General features: G+C 42.6%; 1 protein-coding gene across 5 annotated transcripts in view; it reads right to left on the bottom strand.

Moving 5' to 3' along the window:
- Positions 1-1,649: 1,649 nt before the first annotated feature.
- LOC116319973 (cadherin-6-like) overlaps positions 1,650-13,499 on the bottom strand; it is a 65,323-nt gene continuing 53,473 nt past the window's right edge. For 3 of the 5 annotated variants that reach the window (XM_031739468.2, XM_039602525.1, XM_039602526.1), the window contains 3 exons: positions 10,902-11,019; positions 8,184-8,435; positions 1,650-4,974 (listed from right to left, as the gene is read on the bottom strand). In XM_031739468.2, the coding sequence (XP_031595328.1) occupies positions 4,430-4,974; positions 8,184-8,435; positions 10,902-11,019 (915 nt within the window). In that variant the 3' untranslated portion in view covers positions 1,650-4,429. The remainder of the gene's footprint in view (positions 4,975-8,183; positions 8,436-10,901; positions 11,020-13,499) is intronic. The other 2 variants (XR_004199417.2, XR_005609089.1) reach the window with 2 other exon arrangements.

Here is a 13,499-nt window from a genome sequence, read left to right as displayed (position 1 = left end):
GGCATGTCCCACCAGGAGGAGGCCCCGGGGCAGACCCAGGGCACGCTGGAGAGATTATATCTCTCGGCAGGCCTGGGAACGCCTTGGTGTTCCCCCGGATAAGCTGGAGGAGGAGGCCGGGGAGAGGGAGGTCTGGGCTTCTCTGCTTGGGCTGCTGCCCCCACAACCCGGCCCTGGATAAGCAGAAGAAAATGGATGGATGGATTTCCCAACACAGGCGTCACTGACAATGTTCCCATGTTCATGAGGCGAGGTATTCCAAGAGTTTATGGAGAAAAATGCAATGTAGCACATTCTACCTGCCTCCAATGGCAGAATGGTGCAGTGGAGACATTGTGAAAAAAGGTGGAGGAACATTTCTACTAGAACAGAAACTTTACTGTTTTCCTTTGAGTATCAGATTAGACATCATACAGCCACAGGTCTGACCCCAGCTGAGCTGCTGATGGGGACCTCCTGTGCCCAGATGTGGGAGCCCAGTCACAAAGTGAGCAGAAAGTGAGCTGTGATCTTCATGCCAGAGACTGTGTAAAAACTTTAACAGTGGCTCACAGTGGCTGCCTGGTCCAGTGTCTTTTGTTGTGGGATGGCAGGTAGGTTTGCAGGCACCCATCTGTCCTGCATTGATGGAGAGGTGGAGGGGTCTTCACAGACGGTGTATATTTTACATAAAGGCCAGTGTGAGTGGCCCTGGGGACTGGGTAATGCTGTCAGCAGCCTCTGAGGTCAGTGTTGGTACAACCATTAGGGGCTGGCAGAGCAAACTACTCCACTTTCTCCAAATCTGGCCACAGGTTCCCACCTTACTCTTGTTTCTGTGAATTCCACTGCAGAACTGAAAAGATCAAAGACGTAGCACAAGCTCTCTGTTATACTCAGCTGTTTAAAGAAGGTAACTGCTTTTTTCAATATGTTTTTAGAAATGCCAGATTTGTTTAGGTGGTATGTGGCATTCATGTTTCCCCGTCAAGGAGGGTAAAGTGATTGTGTTGTGCGTTTATGGGACGTTTGGGTTTTACACTTCAGGTTGCAAGAACCTTTTAGCTGCCTGTAGAAGCAACAAGAAAAAGTTCATTAAAAGTTCCAGAAACATCCTAAAGTTTCCATTCCTCTTTTTCCTGTGGAAACAGCTAACAGATAACCTGGGTGTACAGAGCCCAGCTGTCCTCAGAGTTAATCAGCTCAGAGTTTAAAATAAACTCACTGTGTTGAACATCCTTCCTGAAACAGCGCTCTGTGCAGCATTAAACTGTATCAAATCTCCCATCGCTACATCTGAGTCTAATGACTTTCCTGATATAAATGCTCATTAGAATGACTTTTTATAAACATTGCAGAGTGGGTCCATAAGTTGATGATAACCTCAGGGGATTTTAAAGGATATATAAAGTGCAGACTTTCTGCTTAAATTTAAGAAGTGTAACAAAAGTATTGCACAAACTGTTCAGGAGTTACAGCCACTTTTATTCATAATCCCAATACAGAAATTTCACAGTTGTCCAAACACTGAAGTGTGACTCTCTGCTTACAGCGGCTGTCCTTCTTTTCAGATGTTGGAAGAAATGTCTGCAGCAGGACTTTCCTGTTTAGTAAAACGACTGTAGTAATCATGCATCAAAGTTACTGGAGTGTAAGACAGAAACCAAAGCTTCAATACAAAAGTTTATTTTCATCAAATTAAAAAAGCAGTAATACATCATTGTATATAGACAGTAGACTGCCCACAGTGACTTTCAGACAGTGAAGCTGGGTGGCGTTTGAGGTTTTTACCTTCTCATGTCCTGTAAATATACGGAGCCAAAGGAAAAACTTACAAGACAAGGAAAAAAACAAGAGGACATTTTCGTTTTAAGCCTTCAGAGCAGAGCAGGGTCACAAAACACAGCTGGAACAAACTGATGCTTTTAGTGAGACACACAATACAAACCTCCTGATATAAAATCATGAAATATATCACTGAGGTTAGCGGTTGTGATTTCACCTTCAGCTCCATTAATTAGTGTGACACTTAAGCTAATGACAAATTCACTGTCCCAGTTTTACTTAATTACAGCATTTAAAAACAAAAGCTAAAGGAAGCAAGCAGATAAACCAGTGAAGGAGGCAAACTGGTTTCCTTTTTCTCATCCACAAAAACCAGCAAGTGGTTGGGCAAAAACATTTGGATCATAATCAAACTATGAACTACAGAGGAGACGACAACACATATAAAACTGAAAACAATGTAACCAGTCACCAAAAGACACATGAGGGCTATGCTAGGCTATGCTGAGTGTGAAGCAGGGCTGCTTTTCACGTTTTAACCACAACAACAGTTTGTTACCACTGATTTGAATACAAGTCTAACTTTAACAAACCCTGTAAAGTGAAATGATTGCATTCATTTGTGCGGTCTCATTTATGTTGCCACTTTGGTGACAAGCTAAATGCTTACTTTGAATTGCTTATTGCTTGATGTTACTTTAAGGCTGTTTCCCTGCTGTTTTGGCCTATGTAAAGAAAAGTTGGAGTCTGGAGTTCCTGGCTCTTCCACTTTACAGAAACTGGCTTCAGCTCAGTCAGGGGTGCACAAGCTGGAGCTCCCAGCATGGTTCTCAATGAAGCTAAATGGAGCTTAATTTGTTATTTACCTCTGATTCTAAATAGAAGTCCCCAATTTAAATTCTGTGTTCACATCGAAATGACTCACGTACTTTCATTACTCTTATAAGGAAGTGATTTTTGCTCAAAATCAATAGCATTCTGCTAATGCATGCTAATGGGTTGGTTAAGAATTTACATCAAGACACACTTCCGTCTGGTGCATGCTTTCAAATGGTAACTAGATGTTAGGCTACAGCGGACACTTCCATCTGGTTGAGGTGGTTATAGGTGAAGCTTGCAGGAGGCTGCTGTTATAGATTGTCTACCGCTGCCTGCTTTGTGGCTCAAATCAAAATACAGGCTGCAGAGGAGCGGCTGCTGTTGCTGTGATCACCAGTGAATATTGAAACTTGATGAAAGTCTCCAGGAAAAAAAGTTGAAGAGCTCTGGGTTACAGCATCATTCATTCTAGATCATCACACAAGCAGACTTCTAGAGTATTTAAGAGGTCTTTGTCTATATTCTCTATTTCTAGCAAAAACAATGATATTATTTGTATCAATATTTTGAGATTATACTGATGCAAATGTATTTTTGGATACTGTACTCACATTTCTGACAACAGATCCCTCTGTATCCTACACACTGGACAAGGCATCTTATTTACAGTGTTCTTGGTATGGTGGATGTGTTAGCATACAGCTGGTAATGCAGGGTTTATGTTCCACTGAGTCTTGATGTTAAGAGTGTCCGAGTCTTCACCAGCTCCTGAGAGAGATGTACAGGACTGCTGAATGCGCCCGTCTGTAGCCACAGTTCATGATTATTTTTCTGGAGATTTGATGTTTAACATTACATGTAAAACATGGTGAATGCAGCTTTGTTTGATTTAAATCATTCTCTCCACCGTGGCATGAAGAGTGACACCCCTGCTGTGAAGGCATGTACATGATGGAAACTATAAAGCATACTGTCAAAGAAAACATTACTCGACAACTTTTTGTGTTATATAAACTTGTATTTTGTAATAGGAAAAGACTGAAATTAAAGATGCTTAGAACTTATTATAGTTCCAGTATAATAAGTTCAACCACAGTTCTGCCACCAAATACCAAACCAAGAAGTTAAAAATACAGGATACAGGTGTGAAGATATGTCTTCGTCTGTGTAGCACATAAAAGTTAAGCCTTTGTAAAAAGATAGAAATCAGTGCATTTAGTCACATAATGTGTCCTTTTTTTACTCTGTCCCTTCGAGAGAGGGTTCTTCAGACCAGCTCCTCTGGAACAAGAAAGCAAAAAAGACAAACAATCATGTACGAGTAATTCAGCCCCTCCAGTCTCAGCCAGCCAACAGGCGTCCACTGTTCTGTTTGCAGGGCAGCAGAAGGGCACTTAGCTGAAAGAAAGAATGAAAGCAAAAGAACTCAAACCTCATTTCGGCCTGCCACAGGTCTTTGAAAAGTTTCCTATGATTAGAGCTGAAGATATTTGGGCTTCACCGTTGTCTTAGTTGATTAACATTTCTACATAAGATCAAAAATAGAGATTAAAGACTTTTATCCCCTTTTAAAATCACTTGGTAAACTCCGTTTCTGGACGGTTGTGCAGTGAGGACAGATCAAAGGTTAGCTGGTGATCTCGAATATTGCTTTATAAGAATTCGCACCTACCAGCACATCTGTTGGTTTCTCATATGAAGTCTATGTGTGCTCAAGTTCTCACATTTTCTTAAAGCAATTTTAAGAGGCAACTCTCTCAGTTTAATAGCTTGGATGTTGCTGTCCTCAGATCTGCAATGGTCTAAATGTCACCTGAACTCATCTTTGACATGGAGGGTGTAACTGCTAGAAGTCACTGTCCTCAGCCCCGTACAGGTCAGCTAGTTTCCTGAACCGGGGCCCCCAGTCACTCAGGTAGTTGTAGTCCTGTTCAGCCTCGGATGAAGCTGAGCCCAGTGAACTGAGCGACTCGGCCACTGACCCCGCTCCCTCATAGGCATACGTGGCCAGTGAGTCGTACGGTGGCGCTGTGGGGTTGCAGTCATTCTCCATCACTCTCTGGTTGATGAACTCGCATACGTCCCCATTATCACGTGCAGCCATGCTTATTGGGGGCATAAGCAGGGTGGAGGGAGCTGGGGCAGGGTGGTGAACTGTTGGATACAGCAGGGTATCAGTAGGGATGATGTCACGCCTCTGTTTAGCACCCTCATCCAAGGCAGCTGCAGCAGCTGGGTGTCGCAGGGCGCCAATATCAAACGCTTGGGTGTCCTCCTCACCACCACCCTCATCATTGTAGCTAACCACGTTGTCCCTGACATCTTCTTTGGAGATAATAAGAGGTTCCTGCTTCCTTTGGTGTTTTAATGCAGTGACTAGAACCACAACCACTGTAGAAAACAGAACAACGATGCAGGATTAGATTATGAATGTGTCCCAGTGGAGCATGAATTTAAACAACCAGCCACCATGGATAACAGATATAAGGACCACTGCTGCTTAATTGAATGACCTCATTTTTGGTCACTTTGTGTTTCTTTGAACATGTTCACAATAGTTACTGAGATCTGGGAACACACGAAGCCCTTTATCTACTGGTAAAATCAGACTCTGTTATGTGGTAGGCACCCTGTTGCCTCTCACAGTCCTAAAGCTGGTGGGTGTGATTTAAATAACTTTGAGGAAGTGAGCATTTAAACAGGATATACCTGTCATCATTCACACAGAGTTAAAATGGGCTAGAACAATGTGAAACACTGTTCTGGGACCAGTTAAGTCAATAAAGGTCATTGGCACTTTTATACATAATTCTATCAAGTTACGTGATTTTTGCTTCTTTTTTATTTCTTAGTCTGCTGCAGCCTGGCATTCCTTTCAGCTGTGGAGATTTCTACTCAACAATCACAATTTGTTTCATGCAATTTGTTTCAAGCAGCTCAAAGAATATCAAGAAACATACAAGCTGGTTTCAGGATGTGTGGTTGTGCAAAATTTAGCTTCCAAGGAGCAAGACTAGTCATTTTGAAGGTGGTGGTTAGTAGCAGTTCCCCAGGCTTTCTGAAGTCTTTGAAAGTTTTTCAATGAACACCGGCTGCTTTAATTGTTGTAGCTGTCTGTTTTCATAGGAGTTTGTTTATTTTGTTTCATTTTTGTCACTTTAAACTGACCTGTGAATCATTCCTTTTAGCTTTATCATCACTCTGGATTCTTGGTTAGCTTAGCATTAGCATGCTATCTGTGCAGGTGCTTGCAAAAAGCCAAAGTTACATAATGTGGTTGTTGGGAGCAGTTAGCACTTTTATTTTTATTGCACAAAACGACAATGTCCATATCCACGCCATGCAGCACTGTTTTCCTCACCCTGCACATGAACTGAAATCAGCTGATTGTAGCACAAGTGCAAATGGAACCAATAGTGAGATCGACAGGCAAGCCAACTAACAATTCCAAAGAATTGAACTTCTCGATTCTCAGCCCTAATCATGACTTTATATGCACTTGTAGTGGTGGCGATTTTTAACCTCCTAGGACCTGGCGTCCACATATGTGGACATCACATTTTGGGTTATTTAGACCAAAATACTGAATTTTGCTTTACAAGGGCCTGATATCCACTAACGAGGACATTATACTGCTACTGTTCTATCAAAATTTTAAATGAATATCCTCATATGTGGCTCTGATTTTTCTTAAAAACAAAAATAAGGTAAAAAAAAAAAAATCTGGTAATTCTTTGTTTTTACATTCATCGGGCCCCAATGTGACCAAATATCAAAGAGAAATTAAAATTGCATGCTGTGGAAGAGTTCGGGTCTTAGGAGGTTAAAAGAAACATTTTTTAAGGTAAAATATTTTTATACTGAGCCTAGATGTTGCAAACAGACAAAATAGTCAAAACAAAAACCGGCTATATGTGTGATGGGTTAGAGGTTTGGATAGAAGCAAGCCTTGACATTTGTGCATGTTCCTTAGTGTGCCCTGTGTTAGGATGCCTGGGTCGTTGACCCAGGGTTTTTGAGTTTATTATATTATTTATAGTTTCTAGTCTTTGGTTTCTTTGAGTTCTGTCTTATGGTTTATGTCTCTGTCTTCTCTAGTTCCTCTGTCTCCCCTGTCAGCTGTATCCCCTTGTTTAGTTCGCGTCTCTGTGTATCCTTTGTTGCTATATCCCCGTGTCCAGTCAGTGTCTGTGTCTGCCCTGGTCCCATGTCTCTGTTCTGTCTGTTACAGTGCGTGCCTGTGAGTCTGTGTCTGTAAGTTCAATCTGTGTTATGTTTCCTGTTTTATTTTGAAGGTCCCTGTCTTATGTTAATATATCTGGTTTTGCTTCCCCTTGTCCCGTTAGGCCTGATTTGCCCCAGCTGTGTTTCCCTCCTGTTGCCCATTCCCTGATTGCTCCCTCTGTGTATTTAAGCCCTGTGTTTCAGTTTGTCCGTGTTGCGATCTACCGTTTACTATGCTGTGTGTTTCTGTCTGCTTGCCTGAGTTTATTTTGCACTTTGGAAGTTTGTTACTTTGAGTTCACCTTTTTGCCTCCGAGAGTCTGCACTTTGGGTCCTCCTTACCACCACTCCTGCCTGCACACAGCCTACACCTAACACCCTGGGCCACAAACCCACTGACACAGATCAGTTTTAAATTCTGTTGTACTTAAAATGGGCCCTAGATTTCAATTTACTGTTATTTATTATTATTACTATTATTTACTATTATTAACTTTGTGTTTTTTTTTTGTTTTGTTTTTTTTAAGGATTTTCCTTTATACACTCGAATTTGAGCAAGGACACTTTCTGCCCGGGCCCATGCCCTCACTCTGTAGCAAATGGTAAATGGACTAAGAACCAGTCCATTTACCATTTCTAACGCTTTTCTACTCTGGGCACTCAAAGCACTTTTTAATATAACTTGCTTCTTCTCACTTCGCCCACATTCATACAGATACTTCTGTTTTTCTCTGTAAGTGCTTTTCATCTAACATTCAAACTCTGATGGGAGTTCATGAGGCTGGAGTTAGTATTTTGCCCAAGGATATTTTGGCACATAGATTGGAGCAGCCAAGCATCAAACCGCCAAACTTGACCTGCTGTGTCTCCTGAGCTACAGCAACAAACAGTTTTGTTTTGTCCCCTTAATTATGAATGAGTCATTTTATGGTCTGCTACATGCCTTTATTATTTATTCTTAGCTAGCAGGAAGAACAACTGTATACCAGCACGTTCTAGCTCTCATACCTGTATATCCGTTTCTTCATCTACACTGTAGCTCACATCTAGACACAGTGCCCTCTTGTGGTCTGTCTTGGAACTACATTAACTTTACAGCAACAACTTCTGATCATTACGAGTTTTCTTTTAAGGACAGTAAATGGTGTCTCCGGGAAAGTGAATTGTATCTGCACCTAAACTGAAAGTGGTTTTTGTTTGCCACTGCTCAATCTCAATGTTCTGATTTGATGAAATCACCGAGTGTTCCTGTAAACAAAGTCACTGAAAATTCCTTAGCCCTCCACTCTGGGGAACGACCAAGATGGTATTATATGGTACAACTATGATATATAAATACAGGATATACATCTGTTTGCATATCCAGTCATACTTACAGAGGAGTATGATGACACAGAGGAGGATGGCAATGAGGGCTCCTGTGCTGAGGCCAGGCGAGCTACTCAGAGCTTCGGGGTTACACAGCTCCATGTTGCCTTCATGGTCACAGGTACAAACCCTCACAGTAAGTGTGCCAGTGCTGCTCTGCATGGGGTAGCCATCATCGGTGATCACCACAGGAACCAGGTAGACGCTCTTGTGAAGGCGGCTATAGGTGGCTTGGCCAGTCAGGATGCCAGCAGTGTTATCTAAGTTAGAGAAGGAATAGCATGGCACACCTGCAGTGTGACACTGTGCTCTCACAGTAGAAGGCTGAAAAACACTAATACCAGGTTGCAAGGAGAAGTGTGGGTGCAACAAAGCATTACTAACACGTTCTCCCTCACTGTTAAAACAAAGCATGGACAGGAATCTCTTTTACAACAACAGAGCTATAAAGTAGGGACAGATGGTGAAAGTAAATGACTTGCTGCATGTAATAATCATAGTGCAAAAAGTTTGACAATTTAATACCTCTGAACTGTTTTAAGATAAGATAAATCTTTATTGTTTTTAAAAAAATGTTTAATACTTTTTAAAAATTCTCTGACCACATGATGACATTCAAAAAGAATATGTCATTGTAGAAAAGATGCAGAGCGGAGGGATTACTGCTGCCACAAGAAAATATAAAATGCAAACTGAACAACCCATCAGTTATCGCTCACACTCCCACTGGTGCCGCCATTGGTTTAATGGGTTAAGTGGAACCTGCTTAACATCAACATCAAGAAGACAGCTGGTGGGGATGGGATCCCAGGGCGTGCCCTAAAGACTTGTGCACATGAACTGGCAGTAGTGTTCACTGAGTGAGTAGGTCACTGAAAGAGGCTACACTCCCCACCTGCCTGAAGGCTGCGACCATCATCCCCTGCCCCAAACCTGGAGCTCTCCCAGTTGGCGTGGGTCGAACACGCCCACAACTTGCTGACCTCAGCAGCCACTGGCCTCTCCCCCTTCGAAACCTCACTCAGCTACCAACCTCCTCTCCTACCATCCACAGAGGGTAAGCAGTTGGTCCCACCTTCGGAGTTTCTCCCATCTTTGGAAAGCCACGAGTGCCGCCCCACTCCAAACCAAGTAACAAAATAAACAGTTGGCTGATCACCACCGGGGCGCTGCCCCCACCCTACCGGGTTGGCCAAGAGGTGTGGCTCTCGACCAAAGACATTCTTCTTCGGACAGAGTCTAAAAAACTACCTCCCAGCTTTATCAGGCCCATGGAAAATGCTTCCATGACTGACTCTGTCTCTGTTCACTTAAAACTGCCTACTAACATAAACATTCATGTTTTTCATGTCTCCCAGTTAAAGCTGGTCCTGATCAGTTCATGCCTTGTGTGAATACAGTGCTTCACACATATGGTCGGGACTGGAGGAGTTTCTGATGCAAACACACCTGATGGTAATCATGCACCAGTGATGATGAGCTTGGTGGGCCGTTTTATCAGGAAGCAGCACAGAATCAGTCTTTACTGGATTGTTGTTCTAACCACAGTTAGTCGAGCTCCTCTCAAACTCTTGTCATTATTTGGATTTCTGTGAGGTGTATTCACCTGTTTGTCCCTGTGTGCAGGTTTCTGATTCCACGAGACAGCAAGTGGTGACATCGTTTGGATTGAGCTACGAAGAGACTGGACCATACTATGCTCAGAGCTTTTTAGAGTGCTTGTCACCTTTATTCACTGTAAATACAAGCCCTGTACTCACTGGGAGGCCAGCATTTGAGTGCTGCCTCTACATATGTCACATGATACAACAGCGTTTTTTCCGACGTGCAGTAAAGCCTGAACTTTACTGCATGCTACATTTATTGGTCATTCATTTCGATAACCTTTACTTTGGCACGGTCACATTTGGTTTGTCTTGCACCTCAGTTTTGCACTCTCATAACTTTTGATAATTTTTATTATTTATTTATTCTTAATTACACTATCCAACTCGAACAACTTACCAATGGCCAGTTTTCTACCTCACTGGTCCTCAAATCAATTCAAGTATGAGCTGCCTGACTGAATTATGGTTTAGAGTAAAGGGTTTTAAGTCAAACCAGTTAAACACTGGTTTAAAATTCAGTAAGTTATGATGAAGTGAGTATAGACCTCTGCTTCCTCAGATGTACGTACATTATCTGAGTTGGCTCCCCTGGTGGTGGCTATGTTCATGCAATGACGAGCAGCATCTATTGTGCAGATGTATATCTACAAGTAACATCAGTCAACCTGTTCTGCACTGATAGATGCTCACCCAGCCGAGGCAGATGTGGGTATGTCAAGTAAAGCTCTTTGGTGCACTCACATAATTGCAATGTGGATTCAACAGTAATCAGAACAAATATGATTTGGTCCTTTGTGTAGACTGAGCGGCTAACACAAGGAGCCTTACACTGTATGTCTTTCAGTTTTGACTGTTATAAGAAAATGAAATATGCTGTTTGTTTTAGCCTGTGTGTTTGTGGTATCAGCAGGCTGGTTTCTTTATGAAGAGCAGTGGGTAACTGGCTCACTTGTTACTTCAGTAATGAGTTAGAGCTAAAAATATCATTATATTCATTTAAATAGTTTTTATGCATTTTTTCCTACATTAGTAAAATATTTTGGTTTAGTTTTTGTTTCATGCAATTTAAGTAAATAATACCTAAGAATCAAGTTTGAATAATTGTGTCAGATCACCTACCTCCATTGTCTCTGATGCTGAAATTTCTGTGGTGGGTCCCCTTTGGAGCCAGACTAAAGGAAAACTTGTGTCCTGATGACGGCTCATCAGCATCAACAGCACTCACTATCTGGATTCGCTGCCAGAGACATCAACATTGATCAACATGAGCATCATGGTGGAGTCTGCAAAGCTGCCAAAGTGAGCAGCTTGGATATTATCAGGATCATTGCTGCCTGTGCTACAAAAGCCATCAATATCTCTGTCAGCAGTCGATTAAACAGCACATTGAAAAAGAACAGGAAACAGCAGTTAGCTTACCAAATCTCACACAACAAATAAAACAAATATTTGATACCTCCATTAAGACTTTTGCTGCTGCTTTACACTTTAACAGCAGCACTAATGAACCTTTCTTTCTTTGGAAGTGGTGATGCAACCACACACGAGCTGTTTTCTATTTAGTATTCTAATGTCTTTACTCACCAATTTCTATTCAAATGTAACTACATACCTGCTTCCTGCTTTGAAAATGTAACAGCAGGACACAAAAACTGAGTATTTAACTTTATGTTAGGAAAACAACGAATGTAGGATCACACTGAGTTTAACAGAAGAGAAGTAGATTATTCTACAGCAGTAATCTGAGACGTTTCCTTGTTGTTTTGATATGTTTTATCTAACAGTGTACAGTCGCCACTGTTGGCATCCATTGTAGCTGAAATCAATCTGACAACAGCTGCTGTTCACTGTGTAGCAGTGTGATACAAACTTTCCACAGCTACCTTTCAAGTCTGCAGGGTTGAAGATAGATTTTGGGTGGAGAATCAGTTTAAGGCAACAGAAGCCGACAGAGCTTCATGTAATTTCAATGAATTTCAGGTGGAAACCAATTCAAAAACTATGAGTATAATGTGTGCTGTGGGTCTAACATACTGAATGAACATATATAATGTTAATATACTAATAGTGAAATACAGAGTTCTGTTACTTCTGTGTGAAAAGGAGACCTCACTGAATGGAAGGGTCTATATTGTCTTAAACTTCCAGATATACAATGTTCTAGCGGGGCAGATAAATAATTTGTTTCTATAAATGATTCTAAGCTTGTAACTGTTACAAGCTTAGAATCATGTGGTCTTATAATGTGGGATAAAAATGCTGGGCAATTCCATGTCATAATAATTCTGTCAAATAACCTTTAATGAGTGTGTGAACTGCCTGCTATTTAAACTAAGTGCTATTGTATCAGTGGCTTGTATGGGCCAAACAAAACGAGACCAATATATATAAATACATTTTTAAAAATTCCCCACTCGCCCCTGCGGGCGGTCTATCCTTCAAGCTCGGGTCCTCTACCAGAGGCCTGGGAGCTTGAGGGTCCTGCGCAGTATCTTAGCTGTTCCCAGGACTGCGCTCTTCTGGACAGAGATCTCCGATGTTGTTCCCGGGATCTGTTGGAGCCACTCGCCTAGCTTGGGAGTCACCGCACCTAGTGCTCCGATTACCACGGGGACCACCGTTACCTTCACCCTCCACATCCTCTCGAGCTCTTCTCTGAGCCCTTGGTATTTCTCCAGCTTCTCATGTTCCTTCTTCCTGTTGCTGTCATTGGGAACCGCTACATCGATCACTACGGCCGTCTTCTTCTGTTTGTCTACCACCACTATGTCCGGTTGGTTAGCCACCACCATTTTGTCCGTCTGTATCTGGAAGTCCCACAGGATCTTAGCTCGGTCATTCTCCATCACCCTTGGGGGCGTCTCCCATTTTGACCTCGGGACTTCCAGGTTATACTCGGCACAGATGTTCCTGTACACTATGCCGGCCACTTGGTTATGGCGTTCCATGTATGCCCTGCCTGCTAGCATCTTGCACCCTGCTGTTATGTGCTCGATTGTCTCTGGGGCATCTTTACACAGCCTGCACCTGGGGTCTTGCCTGGTGTGATAGACCCCAGCCTCTATGGATCTTGTACTCAGAGCTTGTTCTTGTGCTGCCATCTGTGCTGTCTTTCAGTCCAGCTTTGTCCAGCCACTGGTAGGATTTCTGGATATCAGCCACCTCCTCTATCTGCCGGTGGTACATACCGTGCAGCAAATACATCGTGATGCATTCGTGGATGTTTGTTGTCTCATCCTGGACTGTGGTGCTGATACTCACCAGTCCCTGGCCCCCTTCCTTCCACTTAGCGTACAGCCTCAGGGTGCTGGACTTGGGGTGAAACCCTCCATGCATGGTCAGGATCTTCCTGGTCTTGATGTCAGTGGCTTCTATCTCCTCCTTTGGCCAGCTTATTATCCCAGCGGGGTACCTGATCATGGGCAGGGCGTAGGTGTTGATAGCCTGGATCTTGTTCTTACCTCAGGACCTGCCTGACCCTCTGTAGGTCAGGCAGGTCCTGAGGAGTGAGCTGAGAGATTTGTGTATTTATGTGTGTATTTTTCTTTAACTAGTCTTATTTTATTAAATGAGAAATACTAGCTGAGAGATTAAAGGCTTTAATACAGATTAGTGGCTGTACTTGGTGGTACTTGGTGACTGCAGCTTTCCTAGTGACCTCTTAGTGGTTCCCATTTGCCTGTGGGATCCCCAGGTACTTGTAGCTCTCATCTATGT

Source organism: Oreochromis aureus, linkage group 18, assembly GCF_013358895.1.
Source record: "Oreochromis aureus strain Israel breed Guangdong linkage group 18, ZZ_aureus, whole genome shotgun sequence".
Lineage (NCBI taxonomy): Eukaryota > Metazoa > Chordata > Actinopteri > Cichliformes > Cichlidae > Oreochromis > Oreochromis aureus.
This window is presented reverse-complemented; position numbering and strand designations above follow the sequence as displayed.